The following is an 11,375-nucleotide window of genomic DNA, read 5'->3' as shown; positions in this document are numbered from 1 at the left end:
GCAAAGCAAAATTCCCTTTTTTGGGGAAAATCTCTTTGGAAGGAATTCATGACAAGGGCCATGGAGATCTGTGGAATTCACCTGTGGGGTATTTCCACAGTCCCTTAACCTGATTGGCTGCCTGCTGAGGTTTTCTTCCAACGACAGGTGGAATCAGTTAGAGAACAAGAAATGTAAAGTACCCAGAGATTCTACTTGTTTGGAGTGCTTCATTGGTCTGGAGCTGGGTGGCTGCTGTCGGGGCATCTGGGAGTCACAGTTTGTCCAGTGGCACCCTGGCCTCTGCTCTCTGACACCTGCAGCACCCTCCTCCCTGCATGACCCCAAGTCTTGATAACCAAAAATGTGTCCAGTTGCCAAACATTCCTGGTAGACACAATGTCCTCTGGTTGGGAGCCACTGGCCTAGGAGACTGCTTATGTAAATGAGTCTCCAATAAAATGTTATAAGACATGTTGTCGGCTCAACAAATTTACGTTGCAAACCTTTCTTAGAGGTTAGAATGTAAAACAGAGCAGATGCCCTCCATTTCTGGAATGGAGGTGCTATTTCCAACATGCTCCTGCCTTGCTGGCTGCAGCACGGGTCCTGGAGTTCGAGCTGAGGCCCCCGGCACTGTGGCTCCGCCAGCAGACCCCCTGCAGGCACCAAGAGGGAGGCTGGCACAAGCACAGGGCTGTCCAGCAGGGCTTCTGAGGTGGGTTCTTCTATTTTAGGCTCACCTGGCTTCTCTCCTCCACGCACACGTTCCACTTTCCCTTACTCCCAGGAAGGCACTGAGAAGCACTTGCCCACACCAAGCCTTTATCGGAGGCCTGCAGACGGAAAGAAACTCCTAGCAGCCAAGTTGGGGTCTAACGCTGGGAGCAGGCTGCTCCCAACCCTGGTGGGCCTGGCATGCCACAGAGGGAACAAACCCTGACAAGGGACGCTGATGGGAGCCAGAGTCCCTGACCCAGGCCTCCCAGGAGCAGAAAACGCGCATGTTTTAAAGGGGCCCCAAACTGTTTCCTAAAGCAAAGACACATGCTACACCTGCACACCTCTGTGCCTGGAGCCTCTGCACGCACTGGTGTTGCTACAGATGGAGTGGATTCATCAGGTTCCTCCAGAACTTCACTGCTTCAGCAACTCTGAGACCCGTTCCCTTCCTCCCAAATATTGCCACTAGTTTAAATCAAAAAACCACAACTGCTTCCATGGGGAAAACACACTATATATTCTTCCTCTCACATTTGGCTTAAGAAACAGACACCTAGCGCAAGAAAATCTGTGTAGCAATTTTTAAACATGTTCATATTTAATAATGGAGGGAAAGAGTCATGAGTTAAATCATGAGTTTTTCTCTGATGATGGATAACAGATGAGAATCCAGGTGTTCCCTTATTTGGGGAGAAATAGCTAAGAGGAAAACTGCATGTAGAATTTTAATTAATACACGTAGAAATACATGGTATTTTAAAGAACCTCTTTAACAAAATGGTAGATAGTAGGATTTATTTTTTCAATTTGAAAAAACAAAACAAAACCCAAAAAACAAAACCTCAACCTCTCCTCATATATATACAGCGTCAACATGTTCAGAGCACTTACATCAGGCAATGTTGTTTTGCTTCAACTCTATAATAGCACTGCTGTGCCACAGTCAGATTTACAGTCTCATCAACAGTCACACAAACATCATGATTTTACAGTTCAATACACAAGAAAAAAATAGACATCTTCCCGGCACTTTGTTTCCTCCCAGCCACGGCCTGTTTCCACGTCTTTAAATCCCAACAGTGGCTATTTTAGAAGTCCTATCCTTTCCAGATCCAAAATTAAATAATGAGAAATTTGCCATTTTGAAATAACCAAGAGTTTATTAAAGGACATGGTGAAGTTTACCCACCAAAGGATGTGTAAAAAAACTGCATGAAAGTAAAAATAAATAAAGCTGTCGTAAAGCAGCCCGTTGACATGTTAGCTCAGACACTTACAGAAGTGTCACCGAAGTTGTAAAGTAATTATTTATATTCAAATTACAACTTTTTGAGGAACCTAATGAAAATAACTGATTTGGTAAAAGGTTCAAAGACTTCCACATTCAAGCTCGGTGTCACTTCATGCGCACTCTCGGGCGGGGCGGGCAGCAGCGATGACATATTGCTGTATTCGGACATAAGGCACTGTGATCTAAACATGCTGTACACTCACCTTATGTCACATCACCTGTTCCATACCAGTGAATTCTTGGAAATGAAAAATAATAAACATTTCAGGACACAGTGCACTTTAATGACATACAGCATTTAAAATCCTTCAGATGAAGGTCTGAAAACAGTCTTTAACGCAAGGCTGAATCTTCAAGCACATAAAAATCTCTCTTTTTTTATGCTTACAACACTGGAAAAACACCCATTACTAAACCCTGATATACATTCTTCGCCATTTTACTCTCTCCCACTTGCAGCCAGTGTTCATGAGGCATATCGTGACCCAGAAACTTTGTTCAAGTTCTCCTACGAGGAGGTCTACATTCTCCACCGTCATTCTGTTTCTGCCTCCTTTTGTTTGGCACCTGCCAAAAGATGGAAAATGAAAGTTTCAAAGCTTATGCTAACAGTAGAGTGCTCTGCACCACTGGCTTCTACGTGCCCAGCACGTAGGACAATGGTCCAGGGGGGGAAGGAGCAGGCGGCTCCCAGCTCCCCCCACCAACATGCTGCTGTGCTGATCCACATTACAAGTTGTGATTCTAAATATGTACGATTCCACTGCTAAAAACTTCAGAAGATGTATGTAGGTAGGTTTTAGCATAGGCACAGAGAATTTCAGTTGTGCATACCTACAAAAGTCTAAAACACAAAGCATGTCTAGGGAAAATTCACGCAATGCCTACAAGAGTCTGGCGAGGGCATTTCACAATGGGTTGGTAGGGAAAGCGACTGTTCTGAACACAGCAGACGCTAGACTTCAGGAAGCGATTAACAATCTACTAGGATAAGGGGCTAAAACCGGCTGTTACTACCATCGGATTGCTTGCATGCTCATCCGGTGTGAGTGCAGCTACACAGGCCCACATGCAGTCTAAGTTTCAGCAATGAACTATTGCTGAAAACTTTGAAAAAAATAAAAAAGAAAATATTATTGTATTGAATCAGTATCCCTAACAGGGATCTGTGGCCCTTATATGGTGAAAAGAATGGCCCCTGGCACTTTTCATTGCATCACAGCAGGTAGGTCTCAACAGTCCTCTGACTGACTATTCCGTAAATGGCCACCCAGCGGTGCTCGTCCTGGGTGCCCTGCCAAGCACCAGTGGCTTTCATTCATGGTTTCTGTTTCATCTCATGGAGTCTTAGTAGGAGATGGGACTGTGCATCCTGCTCACTCTACAGATGACACTGAGGCTCACTGAGGTGAGGTGACATTCCTGCGTTCAGAGAGCCACAGCGGGCTGGAACCAGTGGTGCCGGCATTCAGCCGCTGAACACATGGGTACCTCCCCTGATGTGCGGGTGCTGCTGACTGCTGTGGCGGATGGACCCGGGTCCTGTGAGCTCCTCTCCAGGTGCTCACCTGCAGTCCAGCTATCAGGGTCACAGAAGGTTTCCCCTAACGAATGGGGTTGTATCCAATATGCCATTGAGAATGCCAATCCAGTGATTTCTAAGTGAACAAACACTCCAAATTCCAGCTGTGAAACAGACTGCGTCCCTGTCTCAGCAGGGGTGGGAGGAGTTGAATGACTACAGTTTTGAAATACCGAGCCTGGAGGCAATTTAAACTCATCCAGCTCGCCCTTCTCATGCTTATAGTTTGAGACACCAAGGCCCAGACGATAAGTCACTTGACGGGTTTACTTGGAGTTTTTAATGCCCCAAAGCTCTTGGTCAAAGGGACAGTTGCCCTGGGCTGATCTTCAGACAGACTCTGCTGGCAGACTGCTGCTTTGGTCCCGGGCCAGTCCCTGCAAAGGGGATCTTTCACTGAAGATGTCAAGCTATACACCTGTGGGGCTGAGTCTGCTCATTGAAGAAGCTTTTTCCTAATACACTTGGAAATTTATATACCGGCATTCCCTGGTGTGGGTTAGTGTAGCCTCCTCTTTGCCGTGCTGTGGGGGCAGGGCGGGGGGGTGTGGGGTTCTGCATCACCAGGCAGGTAGCTGTGGCTCACTCTTGGGGCTGTGAGGATTTCACTGGTGAATGACACAATTTATCCATTCTTCTTTTGAAAGATATTTGGGTTATTCCAATTTTAGGGTAATGCAACAGCAATCTCATACTCGTTTATACTATTTCATGATCATGAAGATTGTTGCGAGTCTGAAGCTCTCGAACACTTGGAGTCTGAAAATCACTGTATGAGGCCCATCTGACCCAGCATCTGTTTCTGACCTACTACATGCATGGTGGTCCCCCCACAGGCGTTTCTAATAAGTTCCAGGTGAAACTAATGCTGATGCTGAAGCCCAGGCCATCTGTGAAGGGGACTGCTCCACATGGACACCTCTCTTGGCATTCTCAACTAGTAAGAATGACTCAGGTGGTGGGGACTCCATTAGGGTGGGCGTTTTTAGGTTACAGACTAATTATAAAACTAGTGTTGGGGGGCTGCAGTGCCGCTCAGCGGTAGAGCGCTCATCTAGCATGGTGAGGCACTGGGTTTGATCCTCACCACCACGTATAAATAAATAAAATAAAGGTACTGTATCCAACTACAACTAAAAAAATAAAAACTAGTCTTGGCTGAGTTTGATTGATTCTGAACTGAAGCAAAATCAATATCATACAACATGCATCATTTACTGCTCCACTCCAGAGAGTTCAAACAATAATAAGTGCCACTTATTGTCCCATCTTGGTTTTGGGTCTGTGGCCCTGCAAGGCTGGCTTGCTGACATTTGATCAGGACCAGGAGGGAGGGGAGTGGGAAGAAGATGAACAGAAAGGGAGGGGCTCTGGTGGTTTCGAGACCTGTAGAGCCCATCTCACCCCTGAATACACAGCACGTGAGAAACCCCAGCTCTGGGTCCCCGCCACCCTCCTCCCCTCTGGGAATATCTCCTATAACTTTCTTCCTCTAAATGGAACGTCAAAATTTCAAAACTGAGACGAGAATGAAAATGGAAATGGATGACAAGGTAACACACAAAGCCTCGATCTGGAGCGGGGGGCTGGAGGAAATGGGAGAAAACACCATTCACCACCCCACCTCCCTCCCTTTCTAGACACTGGGGTCAAGATTGAAGTCAGCATTTTTACCTGCTGGTGTGAGTATCAGGGCTTGCAGAATGTCTGACAGGGAGATAATACCCACAATGCTGTCTGCTTCGTTTACTACCACCAGCCGGTGGACCTGCGGAGAGGAGAAAGCAGGCTGCGTGTAAATAAAAAGTGTTTTAAGAGGGATATTGGGGAAAATGCCACTCATGCACTTTAGTACAATGAATAAATCCCACGAACGAGAGGAAGCAATGGTGGATGGAGCCAGAGAAAGGCCTGGGGCTCTAGGGTCAAAGTGCAATGCTGATTTGCTTGACCCTGTCCAAGAAGTATAAGCCAACTATATCCTATTGAGTTTTAAAATTTCAGAACATTGATAAAAGGCACGTTCAGCACAGAAGTACAATGTAGCTATAGACATTCTCTTAAGCACAGCAGTTTTACTTTTTAAAAGGTGAATCTGTTTCTAGTAGCCATCAGGAAACCTGTTCTACATGGGAAAGAAATCCTGACTCTTACAGAAACTAGGAAACAGGGCCACCTAAGATTGCCTTTTATTTTCTATAGTGTCTTTTCTCTATGAAATTCATAAGAACAATATTCAGAAGGATGAATGAACTATAACGAGGTGAAATGGATAATATTAACCTCTAGTTTTCCTCTCTAAACTATTTTATAAATGAACGGAGGACATTCTGCAGCATTACTGTAACATCCTTCCAGCGGACGGCATGGCAAGAGCACAGTGCTCTTCGGGCCTCTCTGACTTAATCTCCAGAAGCAACCGCGGGCCAGCTGGCTCCCCGCAGGATCCTCTCCTCAGGACAGGCGGAGCCTTCGCACAAAATTTGGACACAGGAAGGAGACAGAGAATGGGGGAAACGCTGCTTTTTAGTTTGTCTCTAATGACATGATGTTGGTGATGTTTTTGGTATCATAGTTTGCTTTAGGTTAATAAAAGTCACTTGGTCATCTTATATTGAGCAACATAGATTTCTTAAAAAAGTTTTCTAATAAGCTTTCAGGTTCTTCAATACTCCTGTGATATAACACAGTATAATTACTGACCATAACTATAAATTAAAATAATGGTTTATATCTAGGATCAGAGAATGTTTTAAATTCTATGCTAGACATATTTTATTATCAATATTTAATGATTGTAATAATATCTCTTGATCTACTGAAGGTCAAGGGAAATCATCTCCCCTAGAGTGCTCACATGATTCTTTATAAATGAGAACCAAAAATAATGACAACTATTGCTGAGTCTGAAATCTACAAGTGTACCTTAAAGTTAGTGTTGTTTTTCCTATAAACCGAGTCTTTATTGACCCTGTGAACCCTCTTCTAACAAACTACATTAAAGTTAAAAATTGGTTTCATGCTCCAATAGGAGTCATCTGGTCAAAGAATTTTAAAGAGGGAAAATGTGAAGATGTGTAATTGAGAAAACTACTTAGTTGTATTATCATTTTCCTCAATGTCCTCTTTTGTATTGCAGAGATTTCTACTGCTTTCAGGTGAACAGAGAAGAGCACAGGCCCTCCCCACACCACCCTGGACTCCACTGCCCAGAGACAGCACTGTCAGTCCTGTGCTGTGTGTGTGTGTTCGAGCCTCTTCTCTGTGCAGATGCACGTGGAGTCCTGCTGGGCACAGTGCCCGGCCTCTTCTCTTAGCAATGCCTTGCTAGTGGTTTTCAGCATCAATACCAGTGGATATTCTTCAATGTGTAACATGATTTTTAATTGTCATAAAGGACTCTGTCACATGGATGTCCACTGTCCTCACACATAGGGAGAGATACCTTACCTGTTTCTGCTTATCTTCAGAAGGTACATAATTCCAAAGACATTAATAAAACAGTTAGGGTGTATTCCCAAGTCAATTGACACCTTTTGAAAACAAGTGGTGAACTCAAGTAGAACAAGGGAAGGCTTGCCTCTGAGATGCTAGTGCAGCAGTTAAAAGCCTTGATCTGGGGGCGGAGCTGGGGGCTAACTCAGAGTAGGAAACAGCAGGTGGGGTGCTTGAACAGAGTTAAAGGAGGGCTTGGTGGATCTCTAATAATAACAATGGCCTTTGATGCAACTTTGCATGTCACTATCAGAAAGCAATGTAAGGTCACAGGTTATTAGCTTAAAAATAATCAGGAACTTTGCTTCTTGGCCAGTTCTCTTACATTTATAATAATATCAAAACAGACTTCTCATTAGGAATGCATTTTGTTTAACTAGGGGCTCTTCCAGAAGGAAGAGAGTCATAGCTTTAGCTGTAAAGACTGACACAGGACAACACTCCTGGACCTGCCTGACAGGACAGGAATGACAGTGGGAATGGGTATGCTGAATTAGGCAAGAGATCCTTCCCCTTTTCCCTACAGGGTCCCGCACCACGCATACTCGCACACCCACTCAGCCGCAGAGTACAGGGCTATGGGTGCCGAGGCTCAGGAGACTGGGGGCTGCTAGGCCATTGATGATGATCTAAATCAGGGAAGAGAGAGATTGGTATGAAGAGAGCAAATTAACTTTAAAAAGTTCTCTTTCACTGATTTACCATTTACTTTGTTAAAATAACATAAGTCATACATTTTAAACTTGGAATTCATAAATACTCTGAGTTTAAAGCTTCTGGGGCAATTTTTGTGTCCTCATGTGCACATTTTTCAGGCTGTGAAAGTATCTCACCAGTGTTTTCAATTCAACTATGATATTAGAATTATTAATGAACTCACTTCAACTCAACGACCCTTTCTGGATCACCCAGAGGAAGCTGCGCTAGGCCCTGGGCAATGGCAGTGGCCTGCTCCTTGCAGTGGGACGGGGGAGGAGGTGGACGGGTGGGGCCGGGGCTCTCACCTCGGCTCTCACTATCCTGTCCACGATGGTCTCCAGTGTTTCCAGCTTACTGCACTTCACAACACCTTCAAAATACTGTGATCGGTGCTGCAGGGCCTGGGTCACCGTGATATCCAGATTATTGTAGGTTTTCTCAGCAGCAAGATTCTGTAACAGTCACAGATCAGAACCCTTTCATTCTGATCCACATTAATGGCAAAACTGCGTCAAGTTTAAAACAAGCTGATTTGTAAAAACTTTAATATTTATCTTATCTGGACACCAAAAGTTCTTTCTAGCTTGTATCATGCCACAGTGCTGTCATTTCACCATCTTATCAATCATAATTAAAGACTTCACGTCACGAGGTACACCTTAACTATGGAGTGCGTTGTGCTGAGGGCCATTACCAAGTAGGTATGACGCATCGTAATCCTTGCCAGTGTACCCCATGTTAAATGGACTTGCCTTGGAAATTTGCTGGGACCTTGCTTGTGTGTTTGAGAAAGACGACCCTGCTCAAGGTGATTGAGGGTGGATCCAGGTTTGAGGAAGTATCCTGCAGGTTTGAGGAAGTATCCCGGTCCTTGGGTTTAGGGTGTTCCCGGTTTAAGAATATGGGTTTTAGGGAAGTTGAGGTTGAAGATTATTGCTGCTGGGATTAGGGTGTTCCTGCTGCTTGTTCCCGTTGAGTTCTCGTGAGATTCAAATGGGATTTGGAAAAAGCCTCGTGGAGTAGGTGAAGTGTGTGGGGAGATTTAGACTGCCCCTGAACGTGTGTGGAGGCTGGTGTGAGATCGGGAATAAAGAATTGCTGTTTGAACCTACAAAGCTGTGTGGTGGCTCGTGATTCTGTGCCAAGCCGAGACATTGGCACTTGGCTTCGGCAGCGTTGTAAGTGTTAGTGACGTATCCTGCCAGAGGCTTTTCTTATTCTTACCTTTGAGTGCTCCACACTGTGCCTGGTAGCATCTTTTGAGAGGACTAACACTTGTAAAGGGTGACAAGTACTACAGAGGTAGGGAGCCTGCATCAATAAGCTTTCCCAATGAGCTCCCCAGAGACAAGGCTTTTGCCAGGAAGGCCTTGGTGGTGGTGGTGGTGGCAACAGCAGTGGCCCATCAGAGTCAAGAATTTATGGGAGAAGAACAGGTCTGAGAAGTCAAGTCTCATAAAGCCAAATAGTGTCTCAGGGTTCTGATTAATTTTAGTGGGTCCCATTCAACCCAAAATTCCAATGAACATATATTTTGGTGTCTATTATGTTAAATAGAATAGGATGAACCAAAGATTTGAGACAGATGCAAAAGAGTAGTTAATGCAGGGGTCAGTACTGAAGCAACACATGGTGTGTACTTTAGAGCAAAGTATCTGTTCCTTTTCTTAGAAACAGTGTCAAACTCCTTAGAGTAAATGGGAAGAAAGGAGCTGCATATGGAAAGATGCAGAGTGGACAGCAAACCTAGGAGAATTAAGTCAGGATTCAAATATAGGACTCTATGTAATGCTATTTAATAAAAATTAACTTGTAATCTTGTTCCGAACAGTGGCTCCCAGTCAGCAAGCAGGAGGGTGCATTTGGCAGGGCATCCACAAACTCCCGTGTACACTAAGCACGCGCCTACAGACAGCATGACCATTTCAACACACGCTACAGTGGCAGGTCTGTCTTTTGTTGGAAAGACAAACAAGTACTAAATGCTACTGCACACTAACATATGATTCATTGCTAAACCAATGAATATTAAAAGTCTTTACTATGGGGAGCCTGAAATTTTCTAAGATTTTCATCCTCAAAGAAGTTAGGAATTATTAGGGAACAAGAGAAAAACATAAAAATAGGTTAAATAGGCTTTAAGATATATTCTAAGAGGTTCTAAAAAATTAAAAATACTTACAATTACATCAAATTTGGAATAAATATCGACGACTTTTCCTAAAAATGAAAATATGTGTTAGAAAAATATTTGAGGAACAGAAATACTCTTTAAAATCAGTCTTAACTAAGCCGTTACCAGGGATTAAGCACTGATAGACCTGTCTGAGCTGCCACTCACAAGCCCTGACTCCACCCACCTCCGTCGCCTGGCTGCTCCTTGGAGGACTCCAGTTTTTGTCCATGAAGAACAAAGATCATGTCTATTTTAAGATGGACATGAAATCATATTTTAGTGAAACTACGAATATAAACGAGTTTAAATTTCTTATTTTCCAGAGAGCTCCTAAGTGCTGAATGCATTGCATCTAAAAGTTCTTTCTCTGCTTCTCCCATACTTTGCCTTGAGGAGTAAACAGGGACTATGGTTTGGCAGGGACAGCTGCACAGACCTGACTCGTCCACCACGGGCAAAGCCGACACTCGTCTCTCCACAAATATGCTCAAGGCTCTGATGATGGGGGTGTCTGGGTGGATGAAGGCGATGCTGTGGTACGTTCCTATTCCCAGCTCGTCCAGGTTCTGCCTCATGAAGGCGGGCTTTGGCATGTCAGACATCTAGACAGGGAGACAAACGCAGACGTTCCAGAACCACCACAAACCCTCCTGATGGTCAAATGTCCAGATCTGCATGGAAAACTATGTCCGATATAGCAAAGTTGCCTTTCTAATAATCTGCTTGGATGTCTCAATTAACATGAAAAAGTTACATAACAATTGTATCTTTCATTCAAACCAGTTTGCACATCTATGCTTATCTTTAAAGTATTCAAAGCATTTTAACATTATAACATTTCTCCTATACATTCACTGAAAAAGTGGGTAGATGAAGGGAACAACAGCTCTATTTGGGAAATTAAGACTTGGAAGCCACCAAGAACAGAACACTTATTCTTAATTATTCACATTAAACTCTTTGGTCCTGCTGGTGGCGCTGAGTAACATCTATGAAGAACCCAGAATTTGCAAACCCCAGACCCCTGGCAGTGGCTGAGCCCTGGAGGCTAGTCCTCACTCCACCCACTCCACACCCTGACCACTCCTTGGAGGACTCCAGGTTTTGTCTATTAGGAACAAAGAACAAGCCAGCTGAATAGAATTAACAGAACCCTTAAAAATTAATGTTCTTTTCATGGGCAGTTTTCAAGGAGGAGGGATAAGTCAGAAGAGAAAAGTCTAGGATCATGTTTGACATAACAAAATAAGGTCTATGGTTTCAAAGATCCACCTTTTATAAAGGGTACAGTTGATTCCATCCTCCTGGTGTACCTTATAATTATCAGGAAAAGATGAACAATTAGAAGAAACAAAATGTTCAAGTCAAAGAGTTCATCAATATTCAAATCATGAGAATCCTAGAAATTTAGAGAAAAAAAAAAAAAAAAA

The 11,375-nt window shown here is 43.9% G+C and overlaps 1 protein-coding gene across 5 annotated transcripts in view; it reads right to left on the bottom strand.

Moving 5' to 3' along the window:
* Positions 1 to 1,480: 1,480 nt before the first annotated feature.
* Positions 1,481 to 11,375, bottom strand: part of Prkag2 (protein kinase AMP-activated non-catalytic subunit gamma 2) — a 263,776-nt gene continuing 253,881 nt past the window's right edge. For all 5 annotated transcript variants that reach the window (XM_026413849.2, XM_026413848.2, XM_026413850.2 and 2 more), the window contains 5 exons: positions 10,382 to 10,547; positions 9,952 to 9,989; positions 8,075 to 8,221; positions 5,250 to 5,343; positions 1,481 to 2,560 (listed from right to left, as the gene is read on the bottom strand). In XM_026413849.2, coding sequence (XP_026269634.2) covers positions 2,529 to 2,560; positions 5,250 to 5,343; positions 8,075 to 8,221; positions 9,952 to 9,989; positions 10,382 to 10,547 — 477 coding nt within the window. In that variant the 3' untranslated portion in view covers positions 1,481 to 2,528. The remainder of the gene's footprint in view (positions 2,561 to 5,249; positions 5,344 to 8,074; positions 8,222 to 9,951; positions 9,990 to 10,381; positions 10,548 to 11,375) is intronic.

The sequence above is a fragment of the Urocitellus parryii genome, chromosome 3 (assembly GCF_045843805.1).
Source record: "Urocitellus parryii isolate mUroPar1 chromosome 3, mUroPar1.hap1, whole genome shotgun sequence".
Taxonomy (NCBI): domain Eukaryota; kingdom Metazoa; phylum Chordata; class Mammalia; order Rodentia; family Sciuridae; genus Urocitellus; species Urocitellus parryii.
Note: the sequence above shows the minus strand (reverse complement) of the source record. Positions and strands in the feature narration are given on the sequence as shown.